At 35.5% G+C, this 15889-nt stretch overlaps 1 protein-coding gene across 1 annotated transcript in view; it reads left to right on the top strand.

Annotated features, from left to right (window-relative positions):
* Window positions 1-15889, top strand: part of LOC117341586 (dynein heavy chain 2, axonemal-like) — an 81767-nt gene that overhangs the window by 52973 nt on the left and 12905 nt on the right. The window contains 15 exon segments of the mRNA XM_033903439.1: window positions 1554-1571; window positions 4004-4149; window positions 4797-5124; window positions 5853-5994; window positions 6485-6771; window positions 7210-7374; window positions 7861-7986; window positions 8632-8847; window positions 9452-9602; window positions 10412-10561; window positions 10947-11079; window positions 11807-11951; window positions 12656-12855; window positions 14394-14520; window positions 14811-14997. Of these exon segments, the coding sequence (XP_033759330.1) occupies window positions 1554-1571; window positions 4004-4149; window positions 4797-5124; window positions 5853-5994; window positions 6485-6771; window positions 7210-7374; window positions 7861-7986; window positions 8632-8847; window positions 9452-9602; window positions 10412-10561; window positions 10947-11079; window positions 11807-11951; window positions 12656-12855; window positions 14394-14520; window positions 14811-14997 (2521 nt within the window).

The following is a 15889-nucleotide window of genomic DNA, read 5'->3' as shown; positions in this document are numbered from 1 at the left end:
GACTAAAACTTCACTTTTACCCAAGTAATATCCTCAATGTGAAAAGGTTGATGAGGGTCTAAGTCACTGTGTGTATGGCTGTGTGTGGTATTTGTAGCAAGCTGTTGATAACCTGTGATAAGCCAAGGGGCAGCACTAACAATGTATAATGAAATGCTGTAAAATCAGAATTTTGTGGGACTCAAATTTCACGGTTTCAATGAAAATTACAATTTCATTCATTAATTGTACCCACAAAATCCACTTAAAACTTTATGTTGAAATTTTGAATTCAAAATTGACACCAGTTTTGAGATATGAAAATCTATGATTGTTCGTATAGGCATTTTAAGCTTCTGTGGACATATAATGAGACTTTTGGACAGTATTTTAATGTATAATTACAGATCTCCTAATTGATAAATTATCAACATGATATATATCAATTTTCAATTCCTTTTTTGTCAGTGAACTACATATGTATAAATCACTATTTTAATGCCTTTTATAGGAGAATTACATATAAATCACTATTTTAATACCTTTTATATGAGAATTACATATAAATGACTATTTTAATGCCTTTCATAAGTGAACTTACTATTTTAATGCCTTTTATAGGAGAATTACATATAGATGACTATTTTAATGCCTTTTATAGGAGAATTACATATAAATCACTATTTTAATGCCTTTCATAAGTGAACTCACTCTTCTTTTAATGCCTTTTATAAGAGAACTACATATAGATGACTATTTTAATACCTTTTATATGAGAATTACATATAAATGACTATTTTAATGCCTTTCATAAGTGAACTTACTATTTTAATGCCTTTTATAAGAGAACTACATATAAATCACTATTTTAATACCTTTTATATGAGAATTACATATAAATCACTATTTTAATGCCTTTTATATGAGAATTACATATAAATCACTATTTTAATGCCTTTCATAAGTGAACTCACTCTTTTAATGCCTTTTATAAGAGAACTACATATAAACCACTATTTTAATGCCTTTTGCTAAGAACTACATATAAATCACTATTTAATGCCTTTTGTAGGTAAAATATTGATCGATGCATCTAATACTTACAATAATTATGGTATATTTTCATGTAAAACCTTGAACACTGTATTAATTTGTGGACTTAAAGCCCGTAACCTTGGAAACAAAACAAAACCTCCAAGAAAATGGTCACAAGTTATTCACTTGATGTCTATAAAAGTTTGTCTTCATAGTTGTTATCACTTAACTGCTGTTTTACAGGTGAAAAAAAGGATCGTTAATTTGTTTAACTGGGGTCATTAACGGCTTATGACAGGTTATATCACAGGTATTGTGTTCTTAACGCCATTAATACTCCAGAACATTGAAATCATACGTAACTAATGTTTATTGCAGACAGGACGATTGACACGAGTGGGTACTTTGTTTCGGGTGGCCAGCTGAGCTTAATGCTTCTGCCATGATATCATGTCATGTTAACATGTATTGTCTTTTGTCACGATTTAAATGTTTTAAGTTACTGACAGGAAGATTTTTTAACTTCATTCCATATTTAGAAAAGCAAGAAAAAGGCGGTAAGCTGCGATTTATCATTGTATATATATTAATATGGAAACTATCTATATATCACATTATCCTTCCTTTACTAAACACTTTCCTTTTGGTTATGGGCCTACAGCATTACAGATTAGTCGTAGTAAAACCGTCGTAGAGCTAGGGCGCAGCAACAGTTATGAAGAAGCAGTCAGTTAAAAGGTACTGCAGTATTTAAGCAGAAACTGTCGTAGAGCTAGGGTGCTGCAACAGTTAGGCAGAAACAGTCTTGGAGATACATGTAGGTGCTGCAAGAGTTGAGCAGAAACAGTCTTGGAGATAGGGAGCATCAGTTAGGCAGAAACAGTCAAGAGTTTATGGGTGCTACAACAGTTAGGTAGAAAAAGTCAGAGATAGGGTGCTGCAACAGTTAGGCAGAAACAGTCGAATAAAGGATGCTGCAAAAGTTAAGTAGAAACATTTTTTGAGATAGGGTGCTGCAACAGTTAGGCAGAAATAGTCGTAGAGCCAGTGTGACACAACAGTTAGGCAGCAACAGTTACATAGAAAACTTTTTCAGCTTTAGAGTTAGGGTGCTGCAATAGTAATGCAGGAAACTATTAAATGTACATTCCAAGAGCTAGTCTAAGAGTGCTACAACAGTTAGGCAGGAAACCATTCATTTGTTAATTAAGAGCTAGGATGCTTGTTCTTAGATTAGAAAATAAAATAATTGTATGTTTATCATTATGATCAATGTACAGTGTACGTACATATATATTATTATATACATTTTAAGAGAATATAAATAGATATAATTTTGCAATTCAATATTATACTTTTTATTTATTTATTTTGTACGGACTCTGTTGTATCCCTCACCACAACACTCTGTACTTCCTCGATCTCTACCAGATCTGTATCCAGTATTATACTGACTAGAATCTGTATCATATGTAAAAATATAGAACTAATTATCATTAATTATCATTAATTATCATTAATCGTTGTCCTAACTCCCTCTCATCTCCCCTCACCAAGTTTACCCTCTATAAATAGATTAGTAAGACAAAGTATTCAACTTGTATAAATTCATAATATATTTCTTGTTTTGGATGAATATTATAATATTTATTCAATTTTAATAATGAGTCTATAAGGTAATCAGGTCTACAGAGAGAGGTAATATGTTGTGAGATATATGTATTTAGAAGTAGATATCAGTTCTCATAAAGATTAAAATGTACATGTAACACAAAACAGGGATTAGATAAGATATGGTCGATATGAAACAGACGAAGATGTTCTGCTGAGAATAACATTTAATGTAGAGAAATTCTGTGTTGCATGCCTGCAGCCTCCGTATCCAGCATGTTTTCCCTGGTGAATGGTAGCATGCCGCTCATTCTTTGCTTCGATGCATCTCTGTCTTATATTGATCATGCATGGTCTTTCATTCATATCACTAATTCATACAGGTATTAATTCTCACCATTTTATGTTTTTCTTTCATGAAATATGAAATTTTACTTTCAGTATATTCTATGATTGCATATAAGTATGTATTCATGCAATTAGAGAACCATTTGGGCCTTTTGTTTTAATTGTGCTGGTTTATTTGAAGGTCAAAAGAATATTGTTAGGTTTTAAAGAATGACCTTTCAAGATCATAGGGGTCAAATTTATCAAAATCTTTAAACAACTTCTTCTCCAAAACCAAAAGGCCATTAGTCACTATATTTGCAAGTGGTATATTTGAATAGGGAGCTTAGAGAGATTGTTCACCTTTACCTTCATTCAAGGTCAAACAGATAAAACATTGAAAATATTGCTCTTTGTTAAATTTACCAAAATGGTACATGACAATGGCTTCTGGCCAGTGTCATACTAGGATTAAGGGCTTCCAGGTTTGTTAAATGAAAGGCATTGACCTACTTTCAAGGTCACAGGGGTCAAATGGAAGATGCCGTGGGTCATGATATTAGGTCAGTACAATGTAGCTTACTGGGTTGATTCTAGACCACCAAGTTTTTTACCTATCTTAAAGGTCACAGGGGTCAAATATGTTAAAATCTTCAAGGATTTCGTCTTGATAACTTAAAGGCACCAGGGTCATATTTTAGTTTGTGAAAGTGAATGACCTTGGTGTGATCACAAAGGTCAAATTTATCACAATAACAAACAAACAAAAAATCTGAATTAGGGTTTGATCTAGATCTACATTCATGGCCAAAATCAACTTTGAAATTCAAATGAATTAAATATTCAAGCAAAGTCTTTACTTCACAAGTTGCAAAACAGGTGAGCAATACAGCCCACTGGGCCTCTTGTTTCAGATTGTATATTAATCTTGATAAGTTCATGTATAACAATTTATTCAGTTACTATCTGTATGTCGCACTGTGTGACATCAGGTATCGCTATATTTACAACAATATCAGGTATTAAACACATAGAAATATTTTATTTACAGGAGAAGTTGAAACCAATGCTGGCAAAGATGTTTTCTATCATGCACAAGTCAGTGGTGTCATTCTCCACGAGGCTTTTACTGGAAATGAGACGTCACAACTACGTCACTCCGACAAACTACCTGGAGCTCGTCAGTGGATACAAAAAGTAAATCATAACGATTACCTTTTTACTTTGTTTAGTGTAGTCTGGAATTAAATCATCTCAAAGGGATTTATAGTAATTGTCTGAAAACAAATCACTTCATGTGTTGAAATAAAGTCACTTTGACCTATATGTTGACCTTTCACCTACATCAAAGAACAAATTTTTTCAAACTATCACATAATCACACTGACCTATATTTTGACCTTTGACCTACATCAGAAAACAAATTTTTCCAAAACTCTATCACATGTTCACACTGACCTATATTTTGACCTTTGACCTACATCCGAGAACAAATTTTTCCAAACTCGATCACATGTTCACACTGACCTATATTTTGACCTTTGATCAGCGAAAAAGGTTTGTCAGGGTTGTATCTCATAACAAGCTTGTTTATTATGAATATATCATCTATACATTCTTCACATCCATTGGGGAATAGTAACCCACTGAATGGTCTTGCTTATCACCGATTGTTATTCATGCAATATTTGTTTTTTTTACTGTATCTTGCTCCTATTTATTATCTCAGATTGCTATATTTTTTTTTTTAATTGTATCTTGTTTATCTCAGACTGTTATTTATTTATATTTGTTGTTTGCTGTTGTTTTTTTTACTGTATCTTGTTCCTCTTTGTTTATCTCAGATTGTTGTTCAATAAGAACAAAGAACTGGGTGATGCCTGTAACAAGTTGAAGAATGGTCTGAGTAAGATTGACGAAACTCGTGAGAAGGTGGAAAAGATGTCCATTGAACTTGAGGACGCAAAGATCAAGGTTGCTCAGTTCCAGAAGCAATGTGACGACTACCTTGTCACTCTGGTCCAACAGAAGAGGGAGGCTGACGAGCAACAGAAATCTGTGGCACAAAAGTCTGAGAGGATCACCGAGGAGGAAAGCAAATGTCAGCACATGGCCGATCTTGCTCAACACGACCTTGACGAGGCTTTGCCAGCCCTGGAGGAATCTATCAAGGTCAGTTCTTCAGATCAACTGTACCAACAGAAATATCTAGTTTACAGAATATTCTTTAATTTACAGGGTGCTGTTAGGTATGTGGTACAGAGGTAGTATTTCTATACTTGCCTTTCACCTTGAGGGCTGAGGTTGAATGGGAAAAGGTTTGAGGGTCTGATAAATCCTCCTTGGGTGAAATGGACTCAGTTTTGTACACCTCACTGGGGCCGAATCAGGGCTTTTTCTGGGGGCTTTTTGGGGCCGTTAATAGGCCCCATTCCCAATTGAAATTATTTTATATTCAAGCCAAATTCCCAAAATTTGCAGTTTACTCCTGAAAAATTCTTTCCCAATTTACTAATTTTCTACCCAAAATAAGACAAAAAAGGCCCTTTCCAAATCCCTTGAGAAAAAGCCCTGCAAATGTTCAGGCCTCAAATTCTGAATTCAGAATTATTTGATAGGAATGACACGATTTTATCCAAATTTTGCTGAACTTGTCCAATATTTGTATGCAATTCATAATGGACACACTTTGGTCTTGTGGGATTCAAAACACATTTAGTACTTTACTTTTATGAAACTTTATCAAATATCAAATAAAATATCAGACGGACCAATTATGCATCCGATTGTGGTGTTCTTCTTAACAGTTCAAATAAAATTACTAAAAAATTTATCATTTCCTACTCAAAAATTTATATACCATAACAGTTATTCTTATTGATTTCCTTATCGTGTTCTAGGCTCTGGAGTCTCTCAACAAGAAGGACATCGGAGAGATCAAGTCATATGGCCGACCCCCAACTCTTGTAGAAAAGGTCATGGAGGCTGTCATGATTTTGAGAGGTCAGGAGCCGACATGGTCCGAGTCCAAAAGGCAGCTTGGTATGTGTTTTAAGTAATTTAAATTATCATGCCCCCTGCTTCTCATAAGCTGGAAACAATATCTTGCCCTGACTCTTAAAAGTCTTATTTATATTTATATATTTTGATGACAGTTCATAAGTGCATGTGTTTCCTTTGGACTTACCTTGATCAGGTTCAAATATCAGCATTATTGCATGGTCAAAGGTCAAGGTCACTTAACCATAATCAGCTTCAAATATCAGCATGACTGCATGGTCAAAGGTCAAGGTCACTTGACCATATATTGTACTTAGATTTAACACTGGTTTACTTTGTAGTAACTTAAGAAGTAAATATATAAACTGTTATTTCACTGAAATTTAGAGGTTTGGACAAGTTTGAATTTCATCATGATTAGTCAAAGCCCAGGCTTAATGCTACACTGTTAATTACCACTCTAGGAGTGCTTCACAAGTAAGCTTGAATAAGATCATTTCAGTATAAAAAACCCACTTTTTTCTGTTGCTAGGTGACAACAACTTCATTAAACAGCTGATGAACTTTGACAAGGACAACATCTCTGACCGTGTCCTGAAGAAGATCGGCGGTTACGTGGCTCAGTCAGACTTCCAACCTGAGATCATTGGACGTGTGTCTGGTGCAGCCAAGTCCCTGTGTATGTGGGTGAGGGCTATGGAGGTTTATGGCCGTGTGTTCAGGGTTGTGGAACCCAAGAAACAGAGACTGAATGCAGCTATGAACCAACTTAAGGAGAAGCAAGATGCTTTAGCTGATGCCAAAGCTAAGCTGGCAGAAGTATGTAATAGTTTGTATCCTTGGTTTAGATGTATTACAGCTGAATGCATACTTGTTGTGCCATATATAAGCTATATAAGCTGCAGACTTAGACACTTAGACACGGAACAAGAGGACATGATAAAAAGTTATATCCGCAGCATTCTCAGCTAGATATAAGGAAACACGTTTTTGGTCTGTGCGTTGTTAGAATATGGAACGATCTCCCAGAACATGTTGTCCTAGCACCAACAGTAAATTCTTTAAAAATCACAGCGGATAGTAGAAAAACACTGCACTTTGTGATAAAAGCACCAAATTTGGCATCAACATTTAAAGTCATTTCTGTGGAGTCTACAGACAGAAATTAAATTATTTATGCAAGATTATCTCCCTTGGACTTATATATAATTATCTTCCGTACATTAAAATTAAAACCCTCTGTGATGTGTCCCCTAGGTTGAGGCTAAGATGGCCGAGTTGAAGCAGCAGTATGATGAGAAGCTCGCCCAAAAGGAAGAGTTAAAGAGGAAGGCCGAGTATACGGAGATGATGTTGGACCGTGCGGCCAAACTAGTCTCCGGACTAGCTGGTGAGAGAATCCGATGGGAGGAGACTGTCAAGGTAAAAATGATTACAAATCGATTAAATCCCGTAACATCAGTGGAAAGGGAATTAAATCTTTGCCTCTGTTTGTGTATGGTTTTCGCCTCAAAATGGTTTTCATTTTCATACAGTGTTATTACATTGTAGTCCGGTATTACAAAAAATAATTGAACTCTAATGCATGTATTTTGTCTCTATATTGATGTTATATGGTACTTTTGTCAATGATGTTGGCAGATTTGTTTTCATAGAGATACAAATTGAAGTTGAATGTATATATATATATACATGGATCTCTATTGAAGTGACGTCATTACTTATGACGTCACAATGAATTTTGAATAAATCAGTCTGAAGAATCGCCGAGATGTGACGAAAGCGCTAAAGACAAGTTGTCATTAACAAGTTTTTCTTTTTCTTTATATATATGTATATATATATATAAACAAAGTAGTATGTAAATGACATGGGTCAGTGTATTTAAATGAGCCCTGGTGTTTGTAGGACCTGGAGGAGAGGATGGGGTACCTGGTAGGAGATTGTCTAATGGCCGCCGCCTTCATGTCCTACATGGGACCCTTCCTGTCCAACTACAGGGACGAAATGGTCCAGAAGATTTGGCTTGTTGAGGTAAGTTTTGAATGATGAATAAATTTGTCTGAAATATGGAGAGCTCCTTGTGGCAACTATCCTAAAAAAAATTCAGTTTTAAACATACTACACATGTGCAAGAATAATAGAATCTATCATGGGTCTGTTCCGTGGACAGGGATACCTCAACCCGAGTGTAAGAGTTTGGCCAGTCAGCACGAGGCTTGCCGAGTACTGGCCAGCTAAACTCTTACACGAGGATTGAGCTATCCTTGTTCACGGAACAGACCCGAGATTGATTATTTTTCTCACATACGTGCATCCAAACATAAGTTTTTATGAAAGTTTTTCATCGCACGATCTTCAATGCTCCTTGGAATGGGCATCAAATTTTATGATGTCATCATTTACGACTTAGTTACTCAACGTAAAATGATGACGTTACATTGTGAGCAGCGTCATATAGCGCGTGCCGGCTGTCTTTACCCACCCTGTGTAAGATCGATTTATCTTTTCCCTAGCAACCGCCGGATAACCTTGTGAAGTATGTGAGAAAATTAGACCTTTGGTTTTAGGGTGTAGGTTGGTAGAAGTGGTCATGAGGTTGAATTTGACAAATTCTACAAACTTGTATGATGTTAATGGATGTTTTTTAACAAACACTGTAATAATTGCTCTTTGCAGATCAGGAAGTTAGCCATACCGTGTGCTCCCGACTTCAGCTTCTGCAACTTCATGGCTAAGCCTACAGATGTTCGGGACTGGAACATCAAGGGTCTACCAAACGACAGCTTCTCTTCTGAGAATGGTGTCATTGTCACGTCTGCCAGCCGTTGGCCACTCATGGTGGACCCCCAGGGTCAGGCTATCAAATGGATCAAAAACATGGAGGCTGAGCATGTGAGTTCACACACAGTTATCTCCCCTTTGGTAGGATTTAGATATTAAGCTCCTTTTGTTCTCAGAGAGTCCAAGCTCTTTGTTATTAGTCCCCTGCCGTTTTAAGGTTTATCCTCCGTCCGTCTGTCTGTCTGTCTGTCATGCAACAGTTGTCCAGACAACGCCTCCTAAAGTTCTATACGATTTTAACGAAACTTGGTATACATGATCAGTATAACATGTAGTTGTGCATCCCACATTTTTTTTCAAAAATCCATTTTTCAAAATGGCTGCCGGCTTCTCATTGGTTGAAAGTTGGCTAAAGTACTACTCCGATTTTAAGGAAACTTAGTATACATGATCAGTTTAGCATGTAGTTGTGCATCCCACATTTTTTTTTCGGAGTATGTGTTGTTAAATGTGATTGTGATTGTTGATATTGATTTGTGTTTGTTTGTTTGTTTGGTTTTTTTTCATTCTTTTATCTTGATGTTTTACGTCTGTACAGGGTCTGTAGGTGATAGATCTATGGTTTGGGGTTGTTGTTTTTTTTGTTTCTTTTTTATTGTTTTTTGTTTTTGGGTGTTTTTGCACTGTTTTATTTTGATATGTTTGTCTATAACAGGGTCTGAAGGTGATCGATCTACAACAGTCAGACTACATGAGGACCTTGGAGGCCTCCATACAGTTTGGTCTGCCTGTGTTACTACAGAATGTCCAGGAATCCCTTGACCCCTCGCTTGACCCCATCCTCAACAAATCACTCATGAGAGTTGGTGAGTTAAAGCACTATTTGTATCATAAATTTGTTAATATGAATTTTGAAAAAAAAAGATTTCTAGAGATTATGTACACAATTATTAATAAGAAATAATAACGAGTTAATTCAGAGATTATGGACACAATTATTTATGAAATAACAACTAGTTAATTCCCCCCTTTTCTCATTTTGCTAATTTTTGTGTATTTCGCGTGACGACAAATATTAATAAAAATGTGCAAAGTATGGGATTCAAAATTTCATTTTATATTGATAAGAATCATTTTTTATTTATAAACAGTAGATCAGTAGAAATAAGCAATAAAGATTCCTTTATTAAAGGGCAAAGTACATGTATCTCAAGGATGGGATGGTCTTGTGTCAGTTGTTTAGCATTATGAAGTGTGTATGGTTGATACATTGAGTCACAAGATTGATCACATGTACTGTACCTAGATTTACTTTCATCATTGCCTATCTATAGATATGATTACTGGTAGATTATAATGATGTCATTGCATGCCTTCAGCTTAGAATTGTAGCTGGAAGTCACAGTATTGTAAAAAAATAAGTCATTCTCAAAAATGAGCCATTCTCAAAAATAAGCCATTCTCAAAAATAAGCCGTTCTCAAAAATAAGCCGTTCTCAAAAATAACCCATTCTCAAAAATAAGCCGTTCTCAAAAATTAAGCCATTCTCAAAAATAAGCCATTCTCAAAAATAAGCACATTAAATCCTTATTGAAAACTAATATAAGCTGCTGCTTATTTTGAAGACTTTAGGGTATTGAAATGAAAAGTTGTACTGATATTTACCTGTAACAGGTGGAGCGTATCTCATCAAGTTAGGAGACAAAGAGATTGAATATAATCCTGACTTCCGATTCTACATCACCACCAAGCTTAGTAACCCGCACTATACTCCGGAAATCTCCACCAAAACCACGATCACCAACTTCGCAGTCAAGGAACAAGGTCAGTACAATACATACGATTATTATGTTTAACAAAACTTGAACAGAAAGCTGAAAACACTATACAATATTTTTGAGGCATATACATTTTGTATCTCAGATAGCATTTAAGATAAAATGAATCTATTCCGTACAATGCCCTGTTGAATATGCAGGTGGCCCTTTTGGCCTCTTGGTAAAGGGATAAATTATGTTTAAACAATAATCAGATTGAGGATTTTTATGGAGTGCATTTAAATTGAATCTATTCCGTACTATGCCCTGTTGAATATGAAGGTGGCCCTTTGGGCCTTTTGGTAAAGGAATAAATGATGTTTAAACAATAATAAGATTGAGGATTTTTCTGGATTGTTTTTGTAAAAACTATTTTAATCTTTTTTGACTAGGTCTTGAGGCCCAGCTGTTGGGTATTGTTGTCCGAAAAGAAAGGCCTGATCTTGAGGAACAGAAAGACAGTCTTGTGAGAAGTATCGCTGCAGGAAAGAAGAAAATAGTGGAGCTAGAGGATGAAATTCTCCGGTAAGCATTTTCTATAGGTTTCCTTACTAACTGAGTACAAGATTTAGATTTGTATTGTTAAGTTTTGTATTGTTTGAGATTTTTATTGTTTAAGTTTTGCATTGTTTGTTTTGTTTAGTTTTGTATTGTTTAAGTTTTCCATTGTTTAAGTTTTCCATTTTTTTTTTTTTTCGTTTATAGTTTTATATTGTTAAATTTTGTATTTTTTAAGTTTTCCATTTGTTTGTTTTGTTTAGTTTTGTATTGTTTAAGTTTTCCATTGTTTAAGTTTTCCATTTTTTTTTTTCGTTTATAGTTTTATATTGTTAAATTTTGTATTGTTTAAGTTTTGCATTGTTTTGTTTTGCTTAGTTTTGTTTTGTTTAAAGTCACAGCTTATGAATCATGTAAGGACAGACATCCTGAGCAAATTTAAACATTGAAAATATTAGTATGGAAATAGGACCTCGAGAAACAAAATAAATTTTTACTCTCAACAAATTGACTTATAATAAAAATTTAATAATACCATTTAGTAAGATAAGTCCAAAAAATCAAAGATTTTGTGATTGCTCTTAAAGTATGTTTGTGATTTGATAATAAATTAGCATGCATATAGAGTAATTCTTGGAAAAAAACAAGGAGGCACAACCATAGCCTGACTAGATCAGTGTAAAAGTGAAGAACATCAGAAACAGCAAAAAAAGTTACGTAAATATGTCTAAATTTATTTTTTGTCCTCACACAGACTTTTGAACGAGACCAAGGGTTCTCTGTTAGACGACGAACAGTTAGTGAACACTCTACAAACCTCTAAGATCACATCTCAGGAGGTATCCGAACAGCTCCAGATCTCCGAGCAGACAGAAGTGAAGATCGATGCTGCACGTGAGGTGAGATTTGTTGCTGTTCTATTCTTCACTTTGGTGTGCGCAGAGTTTGTTTTACTGAAATATCCGACTCATTAGGGGATATATCAAACAGTAATGTTCAGAGATTCATAAGGGAAATTCGGGTTCTTGAAAGTAAGTCAGTCTGTCCATTTAATTTGTTTGTCACCACTTTCGTTTCTGGAGATCTTCTCAGAATCCAGAAGGCCAAAATTTCTGAAACTTTGAAGGATGATACACTGTGATTTCCACATGTTAAGGTCAAGGCCACTGTTACTGGCGTTGTTCATAACTGTACGGACTTGTGTCTCTGGTTTTATAGTTGAAATACTCTGTAAAACAAAAACTAGTTCTTCTTAGGGCAGCTTCTAAATCAAGGAAAATCAAACGAGTTAAGTAAATAATCGTTACTAATTCTTCCCAATGGTTATCTTGTTATTAAACTCATTCAAGTGTGAATGTTATAGGCCAATGTAGCTCTTCTGTGCACGGCCATAATTATGTTTTGTTTAATTATGAAAATCGGTTTGAAATCTGACATAGTTCTGGAAATGTTGGTAATAGAAATCCATTATTATGAGTTATTGAATATGTGGCACAATATTTCTGACTGTGTATATAAATTTAAGTTTAAAAAACTTTTCATTTTTATTTTATTTTGTTGCAATATTGTATTCTGAATGAAAACTACCATTGCCTTTTTGTAGGGATACCGTCCGTCCGCTGAGCGAGCCTCCATCTTGTTTTTCGTACTAAATGACATGGGCCGAATTGATCCTATGTACCAGTTCTCATTGGATGCTTACATAGAGCTGTTTATCATCTCTATAGACAAGAGTCCGCGTAGCAGTAAACTGGAGGAAAGAATCACGAATCTCAATGAATACCACACTTACGCTGTATACAGGTAATTATCAGAATACCACACTTATGCTGTATACAGGTAATTATCAGAATACCACACTTACGCTGTATACAGATAATTATCCAAATCCCACACTTACGCTGTATACAGGTAATTATCAGAATACCACACTTACGCTGTATACAGGTAATTATCAGAATACCACACTTACGCTGTATACAGGTAATTATCAGAATACCACACTTACTCTGTATACAGGTAATTATCAGAATACAATGTACCATACTTTCGCTGTATACAGGGAATTATCAGAATACCACACTTACTCTGTATACAGGTAATTATCAGAATACCACACTTACTCTGTATACAGGGAATTGTCAGAATACCACACTTACGCTGTATACAGGTGATTATTAGAATATCACACTTATGCTGTATACAGGTAATTATCAGAATACCACACTTACGCTGTATACAGGTAATTATCAGAATACCACACTTACGCTGTATACAGGTAATTATCAGAATACCACACTTATGCTGTATACAGGGAATTATCAGAATACCACACTTACTGTATACAGGGAATTATCCGAATACCACGCTTACGCTGTATACAGGGAATTATCCGAATACCACACTTACTCTGTATACAGGTAATTATCCGAATACCACACTTACTCTGTATACAGGTAATTATCAGAATACAATGTACCATACTTTCGCTGTATACAGGTAATTATCAGAATACCACACTTACGCTGTATACAGGTAATTATCAGAATACCACACTTACGCTGTATACAGGTAATTATCAGAATACCACACTTACTCTGTATACAGGTAATTATCAGAATACCACACTTACTCCGTATACAGGTAATTATCAGAATACCACACTTACTCCGTATACAGGTAATTATCAGAATACCACAATTACGCTGTATACAGGGAATTATCAGAATACCACACTTACGCTGTATACAGATAATTTTCAGAATACCATACTTTCGCTGTATACAGATAATTATCAGAATACCACACTTACGCTGTATACAGGGAATTATCAGAATACCACACTTACACTATACAGGTAATTATCAGAATACCACACTTACGCTGTATACAGGTAATTATCAGAATACCACACTTACACTATACAGGTAATTATCAGAATACCACACTTACGCTGTATACAGGTAATTATCAGAATACCACACTTACGCTGTATACAGGGAATTGTCAGAATACCACACTTACGCTGTATACAGGTGATTATTAGAATATCACACTTATGCTGTATACAGGTAATTATCAGAATACCACACTTACGCTGTATACAGGTAATTATCAGAATACCACACTTACACTGTATACAGATAATTATCAGAATACCACACTTACGCTGTATACAGGTAATTATCAGAATACCACACTTACGTTGTATACAGGTAATTATCCAAATCCCACACTTACACTGTATACAAGGAATTATCAGAATACCACACTTACCACACCTATAATTATAATAATTAATTATGTATACTATTATTAAAAGTCCTTTGTTTTGTCTATAGGTACACCTGCCGAGGACTGTTTGAGCGTCACAAGTTATTGTTCTCTTTCCAAATGTGTGCTAAGATTCTTGAGTCCGCCAACAAGGTCAACATGGATGAGTACAACTTTTTCCTCAGAGGCGGTGTGGTATGTTACGCTAGTCAAACACTATCTTTAGTAATGTTGGACACTGGGACCGAGACAAATGTTTACTGATATCAATGATGAGACGAAAGTAATTCTGTCGAAAGTTTCTTTGTATAATTTCATTTAGTATACTGGTAATTATGCAGTTTATTTACTTTGCGTTTGCAATGAAAAATTTTACGTTCATTTTTGTTGGAGTAGTAGGATTATTTAAAAATATGATTTCAAGGAAAAATGTGTTGAAATAATATTGTTCATTTTGTGAGAAAGTTGATGCTGTTTGTGTGTAGGTGCTTGACCGCGAGAACCAGATGGACAATCCATGTTCTGGATGGCTGTCTGATGTGGCCTGGGATAACATCACAGAACTTGACAAGCAGACAAACTTCCATGGTGTTATCACCTCCTTCGAACAATACCCGCGTGACTGGAATATTTGGTACACATCTGCTGAGCCAGAGACCGCCACCCTACCAGGTACAAAACAACAGAGAATACCAATATAATAACAAAACCATAATTCTAATTAAAAATCAAAACTGATGGCTAAATATAAATGGAAATATATAAAAAGTACAAGGAGAATAAGACCAGGTGTTCCGGAAGCATGAGCATCTTCTGTTTTATTGACAACTTCTGGCATACAAATCTAGGTCACGATGACACCCACCATACAAATCTTGGTCAAGAAGACACCCACCATACAAATCTAGGTCACAATGACACCAACCATACAAATCTAGGTCACAACGACATCCGTCATAAAAATCTAGGTCACGATGACACCCGACGTACAAATCTAGGTCACAACGACACCCGTTATACAAATATAGGTCACGATGACACCTGCCATACAAATCTAGGTCACAACGACATCCGTTATACAAATCTAGGTCACGATGACACCCACCATACAAATCTAGGTCAAGAAGACACCCACCATACAAATCTAGGTCACAACGACATCCGTCATAAAAATCTAGGTCACAACGACATCCGTCATAAAAATCTAGGTCACGACGACACCCGACGTACAAATCTAGGTCACAACGACACCCGTTATACAAATCTAGGTCACGATGACACCCGCCATACAAATCTAGGTCATGACGACACCGTCGTACAAATCTAGGTCACGACGACACCCGACATACAAATCTAGGTCACGACAACACCCGCCATACAAATCTAGGTCACGACGACACCCGACATACAAATCTAGGTCACGACGACACCCGACATACAAATCTAGGTCAAATCTTGGTTAATTCAAAATGAGGACTAGGGTGTTGGCAACAGAACTATTAGGCATATCAGCTCGGACATGTATACACTGTAGGTAGGACAAGCAGGAATGTTACTATCTAGA

The sequence above is a fragment of the Pecten maximus genome, chromosome 14 (assembly GCF_902652985.1).
Source record: "Pecten maximus chromosome 14, xPecMax1.1, whole genome shotgun sequence".
Classification (NCBI taxonomy): Eukaryota; Metazoa; Mollusca; class Bivalvia; order Pectinida; family Pectinidae; genus Pecten; species Pecten maximus.
The sequence above is the reverse complement of the archived record's forward strand: the minus strand, read 5'-3'. Positions and strand labels throughout refer to the sequence as shown.